At 39.2% G+C, this 20,369-nt stretch overlaps 1 protein-coding gene and 1 long non-coding RNA gene across 2 annotated transcripts in view; one reads left to right on the top strand and one right to left on the bottom strand.

Moving 5' to 3' along the window:
- Positions 1-4,259, bottom strand: part of LOC126416394 (uncharacterized) — a 601,622-nt gene extending 597,363 nt beyond the window's left edge. Inside the window, exon 1 of the long non-coding RNA XR_007575453.1 lies at positions 4,024-4,259. This is a non-coding gene — a long non-coding RNA (uncharacterized LOC126416394). The remainder of the gene's footprint in view (positions 1-4,023) is intronic.
- A 182-nt stretch (positions 4,260-4,441) lies between these two features.
- Positions 4,442-20,369, top strand: part of LOC126416566 (28S ribosomal protein S24, mitochondrial) — a 31,903-nt gene continuing 15,975 nt past the window's right edge. Inside the window, exons 1-2 of the mRNA XM_050084314.1 lie at positions 4,442-4,596; positions 5,009-5,201. Of these exons, the coding sequence (XP_049940271.1) occupies positions 4,567-4,596; positions 5,009-5,201 (223 nt within the window). The 5' untranslated portion in view covers positions 4,442-4,566. The remainder of the gene's footprint in view (positions 4,597-5,008; positions 5,202-20,369) is intronic.

Here is a 20,369-nt window from a genome sequence, read left to right as displayed (position 1 = left end):
GTGTCTATAAGGCGTTTTGTGTATTTTCTGGTTGCTGTAGGATTGAAAAGATGAACGTGGCGCCGGACTCGAAACTACATAATGGGAGTGAGATTGCGCGACACTGATGTTTGCTGATTGAGAAGCTTTAATGAAATAGAGTTAACTCTCTCGTGGTGTTTACTTTGAACCTGAGCTCTCTGTCCTCATGAGCTCCCTGTGAAAAATCTTTTCCCATTATCTACAGTAATTTTGTTCGTTAGTGTTCCGGACGTTTATATATATCTGGGTTCTTCGTGTTTGAAGGAAACGGAAACTCCTTGAAAAACATTTTTAAGAAGTCTTCGTTTTTGTGGGCGTTGTGCGGCTATCTGTATTAGGTGAAAAACCCTCATTCCTCTAGAACATATCCGCAGCTTTGAGACACGTTAAAAGTCGTAAGGAAAATAAATTTTGTAATGTTGAGGGATGGTACATAATAATGAAAGATGTCAACGAGCTTACGAATTGCGTAAAAATTTAATTTTCTCTTCAGGTCCGTAATTAAATGCTCTCGCATTCGGCATACTTAAAAAATCTCTCCCTTTAGTTACAATAACTGGCGATCGTGAGGAAGAAGCAACTAGAACTCTAAAATCTCAACTGTTACAAGGTTACAATAAATACTCGGAACAGCGAATAATAAAGGAACACACTGAGTTGTTAAACTGGTAATGAAACAATCTCAGAACAGCAGTGATTACCAGAAGCATTCTTTCGCTAGCGATGACCAGACAAAGAAAGTGTAGTGCAGTATTAATAAAAGTTAGCGCCTGCTCTTCTGTCTCAGCGATCTAAGGTAACAGCTGAACGGGAAGTCGTCCAACCACCTGCCTAATTTATCTCCGAATAAAATACAAATCACCGAAACCGCATACTTGAAAGAAATAGAAATGTTAGACTGAGCAGGACACTGTCTACTTATAATATTTAAGTGAAAAGAAATAGCGATTGTACTGACTAAATCAGAAACTGGAACAGCTGTTTTGCAGACGCCATACGCCACATTTAACTGGGCTAGCAAATCCACTTCAGATCTTAACTCCTAAATATGACAGCGAAAAACAGTTTCCGAAATTCAGTTTTCGTCTTTCGGGGGATGTATCGCATGTGAACGCAGTATATATTAGCGTGGGTAATAGCATTAATCAGAGAAAATATTTGAAATGACGTGCAACAAAATTCTGAGTTGTTATGGTCGGTTACTTGAGACAAAGCACGGAGTATTAACATTCATCTCTTTCACAGAAACTCGACATACGAAGTGGTGAGAATTCAGATCGAGCACTTGTAAACTGGCAGGCAATCATTTTACGTAGTTCGGAGACATACTTCAATCTTGAATATTACCTCGAATTTCTTATCTCCACACACACACACACACACACACACACACACACACACACACACACGCCATGAATAAGGTGAAACGCAGTGGCAGCGTATTTCTGTCCCTTAACGCAACTTAATATTACTGGGGTTGGTTGGCAGAAGCTAATACGGACCGCATGGGGATGCAGTAACAAGTAACACTCGAGGAAATAAAAGTAGGCGAAGAAGAGAGACAAATGAGGTGACGAAATGGATATTAGCTGGATGGTTACAACCTACAAAGCTTTTAAATCTGACTTTTTCTCTAGACTAATGGTTCTCATCGACGTAAACGCTGTTGTGTTCAATCAGTTGCAGTCCCTCAAGTTACGAATTGTAAACAACAAAGATTCCAACCGACAATAAGAATCATCGACATAACTCACGAAAGATTATGTTCTGCAACCGCACATAAAAATATAATCAGATGTGAGAACTGCAACTTATTAAGCCGTCTCGAACAAGCGTTTTACCTCACAGTGAACGAAAAAAGGTGCATCAGTGTACGCTTAATGTTTTTCCGTACAATGATAGCGAAAACTAAGTCTCCAACATTAATTCGTGTAGCTGGAGTCCTTGGTGGTCGAACACGTATAAAAATTGGCAGGGTGGGAGGGCTTGTCCAAGCAGAAACTACTGTATTTGTGTTCGATTCCTGGCCAGTTGTTTAGACCAACTGGCGAATGCAGGTTTCGTTAGTTGACTACTGGTTAGGAATATTTCTCAGCACACAAAAGCTGATTAACTATTCGAATACCAGTGACCTTGAATAAATGGAAGAAAACTCACGTGGATACTGTGTGTCAAGCGAGTTAAAACTGATTTTAGGCAGGTCCTGTCATTCAATTACGAAAATCTAAGGTTTTGGTGGTAGATTTGGACATGAAAAAGAACATTAACTCAAGACTTTCTATTACTGGCTATTTTATCTTTAGATTTCAATTCTACAGAAAAAGCAGACTGGCCCAGGGTGACGATCGCACTTTGCGCAGATATTACATTCTTCATTTCTAAACGATGTCTCATCGAAACGACACTAACGCATTGTTAACATAAAAGATGTGAAATACATCTGTAACAAATGTTGTAATGCGTGCTTTACTAAAGACTGGAGTCGTTCTCATCAGCAACATCTCCAGCAATGGTATTTTTTTTTTTTTTTTTTTTTTTACCTCTTATTCTCTGAAGCGACTTGGTGAGATGCGCCGCTGTGGGAATACACAAATAGGACTGCAAATTACGGATTTTATTATTCTATTTTAATGTTATTAAGACCCGCGGCGCAGAAAATACACTTGTACATTGTGTGTTCATTATACTTTTTCTGCGCATTTTTCCCGGTGTCTGCTCTTCTTGGCGAGCGTCAATGCTTTCTTCGAAGCAGGTACCGAGTTCGCGCGGAGCTCAAAATCAGATAATCAACAGCCACGTCTACTGATACGGAGAAAGCCCCGATGTTCGTCTTCTCTAAACTTAAAACAGTATGGCAGGTTTCATACAATTTCGAAGCGTCATTCATTAAAAAACCGAAAGTCAAACACACAGAAAGAGGTGCGTCAATTGTTGCCCAATGTACAAACATATGACGCATGACCATAAATGAAAAGAGGTTACAAAGCCTGTTGTTAAATGTTGAATGACAGAATATATTTAGATGACAACCAATATCAGATAAGAGACCAAAGAAGAGAGTAAATTTCTCTGATTAAAAGTGGTTTATCCTATATGGTTAGCAGACGTTACGTGTCCAAACATAAAAGTTTCGACAATAGGCCTACTACGCCAAGTTACTTCTTGGTTACTTGAAAGAGGTTGTGTGGATGCAGAGTATACGTTAACTGATTGTCATTAAACATGAAAAGTAGAGGAGCTAACTTTGCATCCAAGTTTCGGTAATAGCCGTGGACATCATTCCAACATTGGTATTAGTGGCGTTACTTTTGTTTACGTCAGGATTTGTAATTTCCATACACATGTTCTGCATTGACGTTATAAGACAAAGTGCGACAAAAGTCGGGCCGATTCGGAAACATGTTGAACACTTACATCCAGGGAATAACGTTTACGATAATGTTGTGTTAATTCGTTACACTATTAAGGACACTGAATTAAAAGTTTTGTAGATTGCGCGTACAAAATTATGCTCCCTTTTTCCGATTGTCAGTAAGCGTCTTCAGCTTATACTACCAATCGCATCAACATTGACATGAAATAATAACGGTAAAAAGATTGCACAGCGACCCAGCGTGTATTGGAACATGTCTTTTTATTGTATTGGAACATGTCTTTTTATCTGCCGGCAGGACTGCTCTTTCCTTACTGCAGAAATCATATGCAACTAACTGCAATATCTAAAAAGGACGTCCTATAAGCACATAGCAACATATCGGAGATATAATAAGACTTGGTGTAATGAAGATGTAAATTTGCGAATTAGTCACAGCAGTCGAAAAATTTATCGGCATTTTTTCAGACGGGCTGTCAAGCTATATACAGCGACTGTTATAGCTATTTAGCATTTGGGCTCATGAGATGTTTGACTGCTTGTATCTAGCTACTCGCGTCTTAAGATGAAAAAAATTGGTCTAAAACTAAAAAGCAAAACAAGCAAAAATTAGGGAGTCAGTTTCTCACCCAGAATATCACGTTAAATCCAAATATGACATATTTCAGGCAACAGCTCACTTCACTTGTATCTCTTCTATATTTCCTAACGGGCATTTTGGCCACATTTAGAATACAAATAAGACACAATTTACGAAACAGTAACGATCAGCTGTTCACTTTCGCTAACAACGGCACTGCCATTGTCATCACACAACACTCACTCCGCACGTACACATACTGGGTACACAGCTATCACAAACAACACAAACTGGCGCTAGTTTAGCATTTCCACACCATATGCCGGGGCGCTGCAATCACCAAGCGCACTGAAAAAGGAAAAATGAAAATACGTCTGTGAATTTTACAGCGAAGATATTACAGTTCTTGTGGTAATGAGGTAACGGTATTATTTTGGTTCAGAAATAATAAGCTGAGGTCCCGGTCGTGTCCATTAGCTCAGTTACACGAGAAAACAGCACTGCAGGTGTTTGTGGTGAATGGTCACCTTTCTACTTAACTCAGCTGATTAGGAGGAATGTTACATCTTCGAGGTCAAAGAGTGTTGTGACTATGGCAGGCGCATATACAAAATGCGCTGATGTAAGATATATTCTGGAGTTATTATTTCTTCAGTGTCCGTTTAATTATTTTTCCCTGTAAATGTGTTTTATTGTAACGTCGTTAAGTATACTGTATGCAGCCAAGGCAGATATATGTTGACATAAATCTTAACCAACCTTTATTTCGATTTCTTAAAACTTAGTTCATCCGATTCTGAACTACGTTGTCGTAAACTGTGCCGTTAGATAATAGTTTTTATACAGTAGAATTGTAGTGAATGCAGTTATTGACAGAAAACGTTTTATGCCTTGGACGTTCCTTCCTAAGCATTGTTTTATGTACCGTTAGAGTGTATTGATATGAAAAGTAGTTGCATGTATAAGTCATTAATCAAAATGACGAGTGACGCGGGGAGAACACCAATCATTTGTTTCATGATAATTCGTTACAGATTTTGAAGCCACGCCTAGTGGAAACGCTTGTACGCCAGACACAATGTTATTTCCACATAACAGCAGCATGCGAAAGGGTGCAAGCAGGGCGATACAGAATTACACCAAAAAGAGACAGACCGTTGACCTACGAGATGGCTAATCCTCCGTATTACATTGGACATAGGAAGTCTTGGAATTCGTGGAACACTTGTGAGTGCAGTACTTCTGCTTGGCACTTATTTCAATGAAATTCCTAATTTCCTGTAGTGTGTTTCCTATTTGCATTTGTCATGTAGAAGTAGTATTTCTGCTTATTCACAACAGGATGTACTTGAAAGTAAGACTACTAATTTGATATCTTGATAGTTATGTAAATTATTCTCAGATAATTTCTAACAAAACCTCATTCTCATATAGTAACCAGTACTAACATTGCTGCGTATTGTATAAAATTACTGCTGATATTTAGGACTGAGCTGTCCATGAAATAATTCAGAATAGGTGTAGATTTAAATTGCGTTACAGTGGGCTGGAAGTAGTCATCCATTCAGATGTGTTCAGTTTGGATTGTCATACATGGTGACAGTAGTAGGTGGGCATTGTAAAATCTGTCACTTTATGCAAAACTCTAACACAAATTTCAGAAAATGCTGCTGGGTTTTTCTGTAGGGAGTAGTGAAATACATTTCATATGTGTAATATGTTTGATTTATTATGACCTATCATGGTTGTTTGTCTGCTCTATTGTCTCTAGAAAAAGTGTTACCAGGAAACACCCCGTTTCTGTTGTTACTACTGAGCAGTGAGCAGTGGGGGTTAACTGAAACCACTGACAGTGCGGGCTTTGACCAATGACTTTGTGGGTACTAAGAACCCCTGGGTCTACCCTCCAATTGTATCGGTGCTCTACCACAGCAAGAACAATTGTATCTTTGCCAGATCAGTTCTCTGTAGTACGCACTCCATGCTAAATGCTTTGTGTATACACTGCCAGAATAAAAGTATTAAAAATTACAGTTATTTTCATAACATCACATTCATTGACTCCACCAGCTCTCACTAAACTGTCATCTTACTAGCTACACTAGACCTTAGGCTGGACTACAAATTTGTCTGACAGCACAACTTGAGTTCCAGTCAATAACATAGAAGCGAAGCAAATATTGTCAGTATTATTTTATTTCTTTCTGTGTACAATGACATCATATGTTGTACCCTATCATTATTTCGTGCTTCAAAGCAGTCATCTTGTATTGATAGGTTCAGTTTACTTCTGCGAGGTGCCTGAAGAAACTGTTTAGACTCAATAGTACTATAGTAATATTAGAATGCATGTTTTGGCTGAAGACATCTTAACTACTTTATACTATTTATGTCTTGTGCTTGGGTTCAGTACATAGGCTATTTAGTCATCTTTTGACAATTATTTGTAAGTTTGACACTATGACATGCCTACTAAATATGTGACAGCTTGTATATGTAAAATGTACTTCTGTAACATGCTTCTGTAACATGCTTCTGTCACACACACACACACACACACACACACACACACACACACACACACACGTTTTGCACTATCAATGTTGACAAAATATATTAATGATTTTTATCTCAAATGGAATGTGTGTTGCGATGACAGACTGATGTGTAGTGCAGCTGGAGGTCTAGATGTAAGGCGGTAGTTTTCGTTGGGTGTTAGTAACGATACAAATGTGAATGTGAAATGTAGGTTCTGGTGACACTGGTCTGTAGTGTAGCCTTCGTTAATTTGGAAGCTGGTAGTTTCATTTTCCATTGTTTTCTGTTTACTTGCATTCAGAGTCCTGCAGTATAATCAAAAGTAGAAAAACAGCACAGCAGGAAATGAAAACTTTGTGTTCAACTACTTACTATGTATGTTTTTGCCTCTACAAATGAAGTGTTTAACTCTAAAAATTCAGTTCAATCACATTCTAGCACCCAGTGTGTTAAGTTTGTTGATACATTAAATATTTCTCCAACTGCCAACACAAAAATGTTTCGTCATTGACAATACAAATACGCTGTTCTGCTCTCATAACTTTTAGTAATCCCACATGCATTACCAACAAACACTTTCTTAGACAGTGAGCAGCCCCTACCAAAGCTTTACCAACACAATTGTAAAGTTCCTGACAGGAAGTAGCATGCTGTGGTCAGGTTGACCTGACCAGTTGTGATGTATGATACTAGGTTCTAGATGAGAAAGAGAACACATCACAGTTTCACTCTACAGTGAGTCTTCTCATTTCTCCAATTAAACCGAAATCTGTTTTTAGGAGCAAAATTAATTAATGTTACAAATAGATAAACTCTTCAGTGGTAATTGCAAGTAAATATAAACAAACAGGTGGTACACCAAACAACTAGAGCCCAGGATCGACAGAAGCGTCCGATCCAACACGTCGGCTTTGACCCGTGACGTAAGGGTGTTGTCGTGTGTGACGTCATGACGGCGCAGAGTTTGGTTTGAGTGTGGCTGTCTCCAGTTCTGTTTTATCTTATTTTATTTACTTTTCTGATCTGCTCGTTCTATCTCGTGAGATTTTTTTAAAATTTAAAAACACTTATTACTTATTTTAATTATCTGTTTCCTCGAATTTCTGTTTTAGTTTATCATATTTATCTTTCTGATCTGTTCGTTCTATCCTGTGAGATTTTTTTTTTTTTTAAAAGACAAAAAACACTAATCAGCTACTGAAGCATTTTTATCTTCTATGGGTTGCAGGGGTTACGACCCCTGGGGAGGTGGGTGGGTATTCATGCATGGCTGTCTTCACTTACACGTTGTAGCTACGCAAGGCGTCTAAATTCGTTTATATTTAGTTTGCCCCCCACCCAAAACACCCCATTTCCCGCGCTTGTCCCATTAGTGTCATTAGGCTTCTTGTGGAAAGTGTGTGTGTTTGTTTTTGTTTCCGCCATATTTGTGACATCATGGGTCAAAGCAGATGGGTGGGATCGGACGCTTCCATATTTCCAGAGCCCATATAAACTGACAGAGTTACTGGACATTGAACGTAGCAAGAGAAAAGAACATAGCCTTTTCCACATCTGTTGCAGTTTTTGCATTTTCTTTATGATAATTTCCAATCACAGCTACTTCATTTCCATAGATGCGGAGTATCAGTACACGCCTTTGTATTTTAAGCCTGCTTTCTTCAGTACTCTGAATCTCTCATGTCAGTTGTGTGCCTGGAGAGGCACATAGAGGTGTATTACACCCTACTTGTACTCCTTTTCTTTATTATTCCTTTAACTTTGGCAAATATTTGTCAGCATCTAAATAATCTTGATAGTACTACCACAACAAGCCAATATTTTGTTTCGTCGGTTCAGCTCTGCCTGCGCTTCACTGCATATTCCGCATACCCCTGAAGAGGTGTTGTTTACCCCAATCTGTCTACTGTGCCTTAGTCTACAAATGCTAGTAATGTATGTTTGCCTTTCCTTAATCTATTTTCTAAGATAAGTTGTAGGGTCAGTATTGCCTCACGTGTTCCAACATTTCTATGGAATCCAAACTGATCTTCCCCGAGGTCGGCTTCTATCAGTTTTTCCATTTGTCTTTAAAGAATTCGCGTTAGTATTTTTGCAGCTGTGACATATTAAACTGATAGTTTGGTAATTTTCACATCTGTCAACACCTGCTTTCTTTGGGATTGGAATTATTATATTCTTCTTGAAGTCTGAGGGTATTTTGCTTGTCTCGTACATCTTGCTCACCAGATGGTAGAGTTTTGTCAGGACTGGCTCTCCCAAGGCCATCAGTAGTTCTAATGGAATGTTGTCTACTCCCGGGGCCTTGTTTCGACTCATGTCTTTCAGTGCTCTGTCAGACTATTCACGCAATATCATATCTCCCATTTCATCTTCATCTACATCCTCTTCCATTTCCATAATATTGTCCTCAATTACATCGCCCTTGTATAGACTCTCTGTATACTTCTTCCACCTTTCTGCTTTCCCTTCTTTGCTTGGAACTGGTTTTCCATCAGAGCTCTTGATATTGATACAAGTGGTTCTCTTTTCTCCAAAGACCTCTTTAATTTTCCTGTAGGCAGTATCTATCTTACCCCTAGCGAGATAAGCCTCTACATCCTTACATTTGTCCTCTAGCCATCCCAGCTTAACCATTTTGCATCTCCTGTCGATCTCATTTTTGAGACATTTGTATTCCTTTTTGCCTGCTTCATTTACTGCGTTTTTATATTTTCTCCTTTCATCAATAAAATTCAATATTTCTTCTGTTACCCAAGGATTTACCTTCGAAATATTTTACCCAAGAGGACGCTATCATCATTTAACCATACAGTAAAGCTGCATGCCCTCAGGAAAAATTACGGCTGTAGTTTCCCCTTGCTTTCATCCGTTCGCAGTACCAGAACAGCAAGGCCATTTTGGTTAGTGTCACAAGGCCAGATCAGTCAATCATCCAGACTGTTGCCCCTGCAACTACTGAAAAGGCTGCTGCCCCTCTTCAGGAACCACACGTTTGTCTGGCCTCTGAACAGATACCCCTCCGTTGTGGTTGCACCTATGTTACGGCCATCTGTATCGCTGAGGCACGCAAGCTTCCTCACAAACAGCAAGGTCCATGGTACATTGGGGGGAATGGAGACAAATGGAGCAGAAAGATGAGGCCAACCGTTAGCTAGGAATGTCGTAACTCATTTGCTAGGTGCCCAGAGGCAGGGCAGAAATGTAGGTAGCCCATTTTAGTTATTGACCATACAGTTTTGCCAGCTATAGCAAGTGAAAGAAATGATGTAGCTGGAGTTCTTCAAGAAACTGGTGTATGTCAAAGTTACGTTAATGACACTTCCGAAAGTGAGCTCTGACAGTCCTTAGCTTGATGTATTTGTCTTGAATGTAAAGAAACTTTCAAAGAAATTTAGAAGTTTTGGTCTGTCAGCTTTGGAAGTTCTATTTATGGAGCAACCATGTTGCTGAACAGATTAATATTTTTAGGAGAATGTCTGAGAGTCAATGACATGCAAACCAGCTAGGCTAGAAGAGCCACAGCTTCAGTTTGTAATATTCAGGAAAAATTGAGAATTCAAAATACTTTCAAAGCCAAATCACACTGGCTGTTATGTCACAGCAGAACGTTCAACAATGCATTTCAAATGGCAGCATTCAAATAGAATGTCAACCGACCACCACACCATGTCGAAGTTTCTCTGGAAGAAAGTTTTGAAGGTGCTGTCATATGTGAAAATAAGGGGTTAACCAGTTTTAGCTGCTCTCACTCTTGTTATAGTAGTGGATTTTGTGTCTTCTTAATCTTTCTTATATTATTATTATCATTATTTGCAGATAAACCCATTAGAACTATGCAAAGTAATTAGAGGCAGGCATTTGTCTTCCTTTTCTGCCCATATTTCAATCTCTTCCTGTGGGCTTTCTTCCTTTCTTCTGACCTTGTGATCTCAGTCATCTTCCTTTGTTTTTCCTCTTGGTCAGTTTGCCATTTGTGAATTTTGGACGTGAAGATTACTTTTTTTTTTTTTCAACTTGTGAAGTAATTCCTGCCAGTTTCAGATCAGTTGTTATCTCACCAATCCATTTTATTGTGTCCAGTTTAGCTTTGCTCTTGTTGCCAAAAAAACTGAATATTTGTTTTATAACAATGAATATTGACAATGTAATTTAAGTAGATAGATAAAAAATCAACTCTCCAAGAAGCAGCAGCAGCAGAGGAAAACACATCTCATCTCATCTGGTAAGTCTCCTTCATCTGGGGTTCTGGGTGACTTTTCTGCACTGTACCCCTTTCCTTACACTCCACTTCTTTCCCCTTTAACTCTTCTGCCAGAATAAGGAGCCAATGGCTTGCAAAAGTTAAACTCTTTTGTGTGTGTTCCCCTGCTGCTTCTGCTGCTGCTGCTTGGTGAGTAGATTTTTTATCTACCCATTTACATTGTATTGACTATTTGTTTGGTAAGTCTTTGTGAGTTCATTCTTATGATGTGTCCATAGAATCTTAAACCTGTGTTTACTAACGCCACTGTGGATGTTTGTGGATTGTATGATTTCCTGACTGCTTCAGAGTCAGTGTTGCTCACGTAAAATTTTCAGCCTAGAATTTTTCTTCTGATTTTGTGTTTCTTTTACTCACTGTGTTGATTGTCAGTTTCCCTGTTAAAAATTAGTGATTCTGGTTTAATTATTGTATTGCAGTGTCGTAAATTTGTATGCTTGGAATACATTTCTTGGTGTGCATATTTCATGCTGTTAAAAGAGCACTTTCATTCAAGAATGCGCTGAAATGTAGTTGCTACATTGGTTACTGCTGCTAAAATGGCAGTTTAACAAGATTTTAGTGAGTTTGAATGTGGTGTTATAGTTGGGACACAGCACCTCTGAGGTAGTGATGAAGTGGAGATTTTCCCGTACGACCATTTCACGAGTGTACCGTAAATATCAGAAATTCCGTGAAACATCAAATCTCGGTGTGATCGGGAAAAGATCCTGCAAGAGCGGGACCAACGACAATTGAAGAGAAGTGTTTAGCATGACAGAAGTGAACACGTTCCTCATATTGCTGCAGGTTTCAGTGCTGGGCCATCAACAAGTGTCAGCGTGTGAACCATTCAACGAAAAGTCATAGATATGGGCTTTCGAAGTCAAAAGCCCACTCGTGTACTTTTGATGACTGCACAACATAGATTTACACCTCGGCTGGGCCCGTCAACACCGACATTGGACTGTTGAGACAACCTCATGAATCTGTGGACCTTGTATGTCAGCAGGGGACTGTTCAAGCTGGTAGAGGCTCTGCAGTTGTGTGGGGTGTGTGCAGTTGCAGTGAATGGGACCCCTGATAAGTCTGGATATGACACTGACAGGTGACACGTAAATAAGCAGCCTGTCTGGTCACCTGCATCCATTGAAGTCCATGCTTTCTGACAGATTTGGGCAATTCCAGCAGGACAACGCCACACATCCAGAATTGTTAAAGAGTGGCTCTAGGAATGCTCTTCTGAGTTTAAACACTTCCGCTGGCCACCAAGCTCGCGTGACATTAACATTATTGAGAATATCTGAGATGCCTTGCAAGGTCCCGTTCAGAAGAGATCTCCGCCCCCTGGTATTCTTCCAGAATTATGGAGTGCTCTGCAGAATTTGTTAGACATTAGTCGAGTAGAGGCCTATCAAGTTGTAGCACATCTGTGTGCTCGCAGGGCCCTATATGAAACTAGGCAGATGTACCAGTTTCTCTGGCTCTTCAGCGTATTTACAAAAGAAGTACATATCAAACTTTTCACTTTGATATTTTCTGGAATTTCTTATAGACATTTTATATGTTGTTTTGCAAGGTTCCGTGGCGGAGAAGAGTTTGTACCTCTTTAATTCTGGCGAACTCTGCATGAGAACTGGACAAGCACTCGACCCCCTCCTTACCTACCATCTTATTTATTATTTGCAAAGTGGTAATGAAAGGAATTGATGGTGGACCCTGCTACTTGGTAAAATAAGGAATGCAGACTCACAATAATTTAATAAAAATCATTATCTACTCAGTAAAGGAAAAAGGAATTTTATCATAGTAAACGACAGAAAATGGGATTCTGCATCTATCTGTTAAATAATATGTGGATTAAATGTTACAATGTGATTTATTATAAGTCAAAACACAAAGGTGCTTCATTGTCAGTACAAACAGTAGGCTAAAGGGTAGGTTATACTGAACTATTATGAGAATAAGAGTTGGCTCAAGAACAAGGGGCTCTTAATCTCTGTGATGCAATAGATCGATGATAATGACTGGAGGTCCTAATGAATCACATATTACTCTCTTGACTGTATTGCAGTATTGCGATTAGTAGTGAGAGCTCAAATGGGACCACATGGAGAAACAAGAAAGGTGGACTTGTATCAAAGCGAACGTGCGTGCTACTGAGGACTTTAGTATAAAGATGATAGGTCCTACAATGCTGGAGCCGCAAAATGCTTTACCAGTCCTGAATCCTGCTGCATGTTGTCGGTAGGCAGCATTCTGATGATGTAGGCGCCAACTTCTGCTTTGCACCAACTGTTTCAACCCCTGACCTCGAAGGCTGTCCGAGAATTCTAAGTTCTGGCAAAAAAGTGTGACTAAGTCACAAGACCGTCTGACTCCGACAAAGATCAGATCTTAGAATCATGAGAAGAGTCAGTCATTCAGCACCAGCAGTCTTTGTTCCAGATGCGCCAGAACGGTAAACACACAAACTGCGGTGACACTCAGATGGGCAGCATGTCATTTTGCCTTGCCTACAATAGGCGAAACTCGACTGAGGTCAGTCACTCGCCGGTCGCTCAAGACCCTTGATGTATGACCCCCTCAATATTCATGGAAGTGCAGCCCCCCACAGGAAACGCAGTGTGCCGCGTCCTCTGCTGCTCGCCTCGCGCTGGCCACCAAGGGAAGTAAGAGAGGAAACTAAAAGCAAGACCACGTACAGTTCCCAACATGCATAGCAATCAAGTGAAAAGTATTTTGAGCTCTCAGTATAAATACTCTCATTAGAATAAGCTTATTCAGCCTGTTACCAGTGTGCAATGACATAAAACATTAATATAATTGATGAAAATGAGAGGGGACATGCAAAAGAGGGCATGGAACTTGTCAGTTTCTTTCAGAGTCTTTCTTGATTCCTTCTAGTTATGATTTTCATATTTCCTTTTATTCTTTAAGATTGATTTGGCTGTATCTTTCCTCATTGTCAACAATATTTTGTAATTGTCTTCTATCTTATTGCTGTTCCTATTAGTGTTTGCACCTTATTGAGATTGAACTGTATAGTCACGTTCCTCATTCAACCGAAGGTGTTATTTTCTGTTTTGTAGAGGAATTAGTGTGTGTCCTGTTTCGTTCAATTTTCTTCTGTTGCCAATTGTTTGATTGCTTTTTCTCTGGTTCTCCTGGTTGGATACTGCTAGTGTCAAATTTGGAAATTTTTGTCTTCTATTTTTGTGAACCTCTGAGGTTTGTTCTTGGCAGGCCATGGCCTAAGTCTGTGTTCGCATTCTGTAGATTGGGGCATTCATAATTTCTCTACAGTGTGATTAAGATATTGCTTCATCATCAATTTGAAATGCATCAGTAAGTGTGGTCGATGATCTCCATGTTGTGTGTTCTGATGGTTTCTTTTTGAAGTTTGTTGATGTGGCTAAAGATTGAATGTCTTGCAGAATTCAACTACTCTTCGTCCATTTCAGGTGGTCAGCTTATGTGCTAGATTTTTGGTGGTCTGTTTATGTGCTGGGAATTTTCCAGTTTTCCAGTCAATTTATACATAATTATAGTGCCTTGTTTTCATGACAAATTCCAGATGTTCCACAAGTGTTTCTCTACAAGTGATGTCAGATATTTGAAAGCAAAAAAATATTTAGGTTTGACAATAACAGAACAGAGCTGATGCTTGCACTGTATGTAAATAAGAACATAAATTGATGAAGCAGTTTTCATGAAATAATATTTTAAGTGAAAAAGTCAGTTCTAATGAAGGAGGAAAAATATAGCTGCATATGGCGCTATTAGTTATGTAAGGGGGAAAAAAAACTGGGAAAGGTAAACAGCCTCTATTTATTCCCTTATAAATATTGTTTGATATTGTGGGGTGTGTATATTTTTACTAGCAAATAAAATGTCAGTGGGTTTGAAATGTTGTTTAAATTCTCACTATTTTGCCATAGAAAACTGACCAAGAATATATGGTACAACATTTGCTTTATCCATTAATAATCCTTATCGTTGTTAGTTCCACAATTCCAGTACTATACTCTGACTTTCTATATCATGGATGGTAACTGATAACCTCACTTTCATTGTTCGGTTTTGGGCTAAGTGAATTGACATAATGTGGACACTGTGAATGCACCCTGACTTTACACGATGCCCAGTGTGAATTGGCCTGATACTCCCTTGGAGTTCTGTGTATTGCCAAACAACTGCCGGGATTCGGGGTTTACATGCGAAGTAAACATAAATATGGATAAAGATTGTAATAATGAACGATTCAAAAACTTGCTTCATGCTTAATGCAGCACCATCTGAAACCATCTAATCATGGAACAAAATACTGTCATATTATCTGAGGACCGTGAGGTAACCAAGTCATGGCACCAATAAACATAAGTCAGTAATTGGCTTTCGTTGGTGCCCCTATACCACTAAATGGTTCAAGAGTATAAGATCAATAGTAGATGCGGTTCAGCAAAACAAGTGAGAATTGCCACATCCTTTATTGCCTAAAAGGCTGAAGACACTTCTTTGTTTTTGACACTCATTGTGTGTTAGTCTTGTACTCTCAAAAAAAAAAGAAATAATAATAATAATAATAATAATAATAATAATAATAATAATAATAAATAAAATAAAATGCTTTGATCGTATCCACAAGGCACTGCAGTTAGGAAGTGGAAAAAAAACCCTACTTTGATGCTTTTGTGCAATGCAACTAAAAGATGATGATCATATTCAGTTGACACACACACACACACACACACACACACACACACACACACACACACACTGGTTGAGAAAAAACATCAAATTGCTGATCATTGAGAGTCTGGTGTGATATAATGAACCAAAGTGCTATAAATGAATGAAATTGTCATCTATAATATGAGGAATGAGAAACCAAAGATAAAAAGAAGAACATTTCTGAAAGAATAGTTAGTGTCACTGGTGAAACCTTCTCTGCACGCACAAGTGAAAGTAGCTACTTTTAGATGTAGTCTTCGCACAATGATCTCAAATACATTGGTTTCTTGCAATTAAACAGAACAAGCAGAAGAAACAGGAAGTAAAGATGATGTGACTTCTGCCCTCGCAACTGTGCCAGAAAAACATTGAATAGCTGCAATTCATGTCACAGAAGTGTACATAATGAACACAAGAGTTCAAATACACTTGAGTGTAAAAATTAGAATAAGAAACCATCTGGCTCAGACATAGCTCTGTAAAAAGAACGAGTAAGACTTTTTGGTCATAAAATACTTTCATTTGTTGCTTGAGAATATAACAGTTTGCAAGGAATGCTATAGATCAGACTTAAACTGTCCACATAGACTTCAACAAAATATCCAACACATGAACTATATATAAGTGTAACTGATGATTATTTCAGTTTCTCCTTAAATCGAAGCAAAATTACTTTATGAAGCATAGCCTTACTGGTGAAAGTTAATGAATACAGTAATTAACTGATAAGACAGACTCTAGAAAATTACTTTATGAAGGCATAAAGCTTTCTGTAATGGAAAATTAACTAGTCTACTTTTAAAAAACTGGCCATTTTTTAAAAGAAATGTGTAATGTCCTGTCGTTCTCCACACAGCACTCTGCGTTCCGTTGCTTCATTGCAAAGATGATGATGATGATGATGAAACAGTAAGTCCATTACTGACACACTATGGTGTTCAAAACATTGAAGGGCAGTTCTGAGAGCCTTTAGTCTCTCACTATGTGGTATTGTAGAGTCTTGTAGAATAGAATCCTCAATGTCAGCATCTTCATCATTTTTGTGAGTTTCCTTATTTATTGTGACAACATCGATAATTTTCCAATTGGACACATCTCGCTTGGCATCGTTCTGGAACCACTCTTTGACTTCATTTTCATTGGGTTCTTCGTATCCAGGAACTTTGTTCACGAGCTCGATGAAGTTGAAATTTTTTTTCATCATAATGTTCAAGGAGCTTATTTTGCCGGTGATCAAGTTTTTATCCCCCTGGAATGGACTAGTGTCAGTTCATCCCAGGAGTTCACCACACATCCATCAATATCTAACAGGTCAGATTTTTTTACTTCTTGATCATCATCGGGAGCAGAAAGAAGGGATGATAACAGCTTGTGCCTATATCTTCTGTTGAGACTAACCAAAACTTCTTGGTCCATGGGCTGGCATAAAGCTGTGATACTGCTTGGGAAAAACATTGCTTGTGTGTTCTCATTTTTTAACTATTCAGTGAGCCGGTGCAAAGCCACATTGTTCAAGATCAGGATAAACTTCCTTGGCAGGTTTTCGGATGGTAAAATCTGCTCAACCAATGGAACAAATACTTCATGAAACTGTTCTTAAAAAAATTACACTGCCCTTCCAGGGATCTACTGGTTTTTGCATTAATTGGCATGCCCTTCTCTCTTTTTGGATTAAACATATGTCGTACTTTTTCTTTCTTTCAATGTTTCTGTGCAAATTCGCTTAAATGCACCAAGACTCAATTTCTGTCCATTTCCTCTTCCAGTCTCCAATTGTACTTTCGCCGACTCCCAAGTGCCTAGCCAACGCACCTACCTTTTCTCCCTTATCCAGTCACTTTAATGTGCTCAACCTTTGTTCTATAGCAAAAATTAATCTGCTTTCTTTTGACAGACAATGCCATCACGAGGTACTGTAAAGCACGCAGAAACTTTGAAAAAGCTCTGAACAGGAGTCTTTCGCATCGACTTGCGCATTTCAATTAAGAAACTGACTAACCATGGCAAAGGCTGCAGGTAGATTGAACAATTTCACACATTTGCCAGTATTCTTGATCAGTTTTGTGGGAACATTGTCATTTTATCTTCCGTTTTTAAACATTTAGTGTTCTGTTGTCTCTATCATCCTTCATTTCTCATATTTTCTATAGCTACTTCACTATTTCCTTCAGAAAGTTTTCTTTACTATTTTATCTTTGATATTGTTTCATAGTCTTCTGTAATTAACTTCCTCTTTTACATCAGTTGTGTGTTTTGCATAGTCTGCTTTTTAATAAGCTGAACAACATTTCTCTTGTTTTTGGATTTAATTTTTCCAGGCTTCCACCTTCACTGCTTTGTATATATCAAATTTGATTTGTTCTCATTTTCTTTTCTCTGCTCTGTGATAAATACATAGTGAAGTTGCCTGTTTTCTGTAGATAACATTTTGTAAACCACTTCTGTTTCGGCATCTCTCTCTTCTGACATGTGCATTGAAGTGGAACTATCGTGATTAATTTGTGACTTCTTTTTATATCTGCAGCGGATAGCCCGCAGCATCCTGAACTGCGGGCACTTCATACACATGTTGAAAATAGCTGTCTTTGTGTTACCGAGGCAAACATATATTGAGCAGAAACTTCCTGGCAAATTAAAACTGTGTGCCGGACCAAGACTCGAACTCGGGACCTTTGCCTTTCGCTGACAAGTGCTCTACATACTGAGCTACCCAAGCACAACTCACGCCCTGTCCTCACAGCTATACTTCTGCCAGTACCTTGTCTCCTACCTTCCAAACTTTACAGAAGCTCTCCTGCGAACCTTGCAGAACTAGTACTCCTGAAAGAAAGGATATTGTGGAGACATGGCTTAGCCACAGCCTGGGGGATGTTTCTAGAATGAAATTTTCACTCTACAGCGGAGTGTGCGCTGATATGAAACTTCCTTCCCTGCGAAAGGCAAAGGTCCCGAGTTCGAGACTCGGTCCGGCACACAGTTTTAATCTGCCAGGAAGTTTCATATCAGTGCACACTCCGCTGTAGAGTGAAAATTTCATTCTAGATATATGAGCAGAATCACTATTTAATATGAGTTTAATTCAATGATGATAAAATAAACTTGCATTATATGAGCTAAACAATTTCAGTGAAACAGTTACAAAATAAACTCTATTGTATAACTCTCCAGCTGTTTGCAAGTGTTACCCCATAGTTTTTGAATAACTCAACGAAGTAAACATCACAGTTGCTTCAGGTGACAACTGCTTATTTGATTACTAATTGTCTCATAGGCAACTGCCTCATTATGAGATTGTGCTGCTGGCTCGTAATCTGGGTTTCCTTCTCCCTTTTTCCCCCTCTTGTGGCTCGCTGTTTATTTTGTTATTGCTACTCACTTGGACATAGAACAATACAACTTACCACTGTGTTAGCTGACGCAGTAATGGAGCGAGTGGCATGGGCTCAAAATTGTTGAACAACAATGAAATGGTACAAGAAAATGTTATTAGTGGTTGGCACACTTTATACATTTAAGTTTCTGATGACAATAAAGTTTTCATTTCCATTTGGGTATTTTATAACATGATAATGTGTGGAAAGTTGTGGTTGAGAATTATGAATTATTTAAGAATAAAGGAGATAACTCACCGAAAGGCAGAAGTGCTGCATCATCGATAGGTACACAAACAAAAGCTACAAAGCTTGCTAGCTTTCGGAATGAATTTCCGCTTTCAAGCTTGTAGGACTCTCTGTCTCTCTTTCTCTTTCTCTTCATGTTTTGTCTACTGGGTTGAGGGGGGGGGGGGGGGAGCAGCAAGTTACCTTGTTACCTTAGGTTTAGGCCAGGGATGTTACCAGAGTGTTGTAGGGATAGCTTCCATCTGTGTAGCTCAGAAAAGGTGGTGGTGGTGGTGGTGGTGGTGGTGGTGGTGGTGGGGGGAGGATCCAGATGGCTCGGGTTGTGAAGTAGCCATTGAAATCTCGCATGTTGTGCTCTGATGCATGTTGTGCTACCGGATGGTCCACCTTGTTTATGGCAACAGTTTGGCGATGGCCTTTTATCCCAGTTGACAGCTAATTGGTTGTCATACCACTGTAAAATGCTGTGCAGTGATTGCAGCAGAGCCGGTATATAATGTGACTGCTTTCACGGGTGGCCTGGCCACTGGTGGGGTAGAATAAGCAGTGATGGGAGTGGAGTAAGTGCTGCTGGGTGGGTGGATTGAGCAGGTCTTGCATCTGGGTCTTCCACAAGGGTATGATCCCTGTGGTAGGAGATTGGGGATGGGAGGGGCATAGGGATGGACTAGGATTTTATGAAGGTTGGATGGGCAGCAGAACACACTTCAGGAGGGGTTGGAAGTATCTTGGGTAGGACTTATTTCTTTATGCAGTGCATAAAGCCACTTTTTTTTCTTGTGTACTTCTATTGTCACAGTGTTCTTCCCATTTAGTTGAATTTATTTTACCCCAGAGCTAAATTGCATGCATCACTAACTGTGTTAGCCTATGTAGGCCTAGTTTCTTAAAGTAACTTCCACTTCTCCCAATCCCAGTTTCTGTTAAGCAGTTGTGGTGTGAATGGCTGCATTTTCCAAAGTATAAAGCTCCTGACTGGGGTCATAAAATCTTTAATAAGCCAAAGATGCACACTGCTGTTGTGAGACATTTCTTTGTGTTCCATTACTAGCAGCTGCAGTGGTAATTGTGGTGCAACTACTTTCTACAATATATCATTTGGCAGACTTCTGAATTTCTAGTTGCTCCATTTCAGATTTCTTATTTTGCTACAGTGTAGTGTGGGGTTCGAAGTGGCTTTCCTAAAATTGGACTCGAGCATTTTCCTCACCTCATATTGCCTGCATCTTCAGCAGTCTCCACTTGGAAATCCAATAGGGT

This window comes from Schistocerca serialis, chromosome 8, assembly GCF_023864345.2.
Source record: "Schistocerca serialis cubense isolate TAMUIC-IGC-003099 chromosome 8, iqSchSeri2.2, whole genome shotgun sequence".
Lineage (NCBI taxonomy): Eukaryota > Metazoa > Arthropoda > Insecta > Orthoptera > Acrididae > Schistocerca > Schistocerca serialis.
Note: the sequence above shows the minus strand (reverse complement) of the source record. Positions and strands in the feature narration are given on the sequence as shown.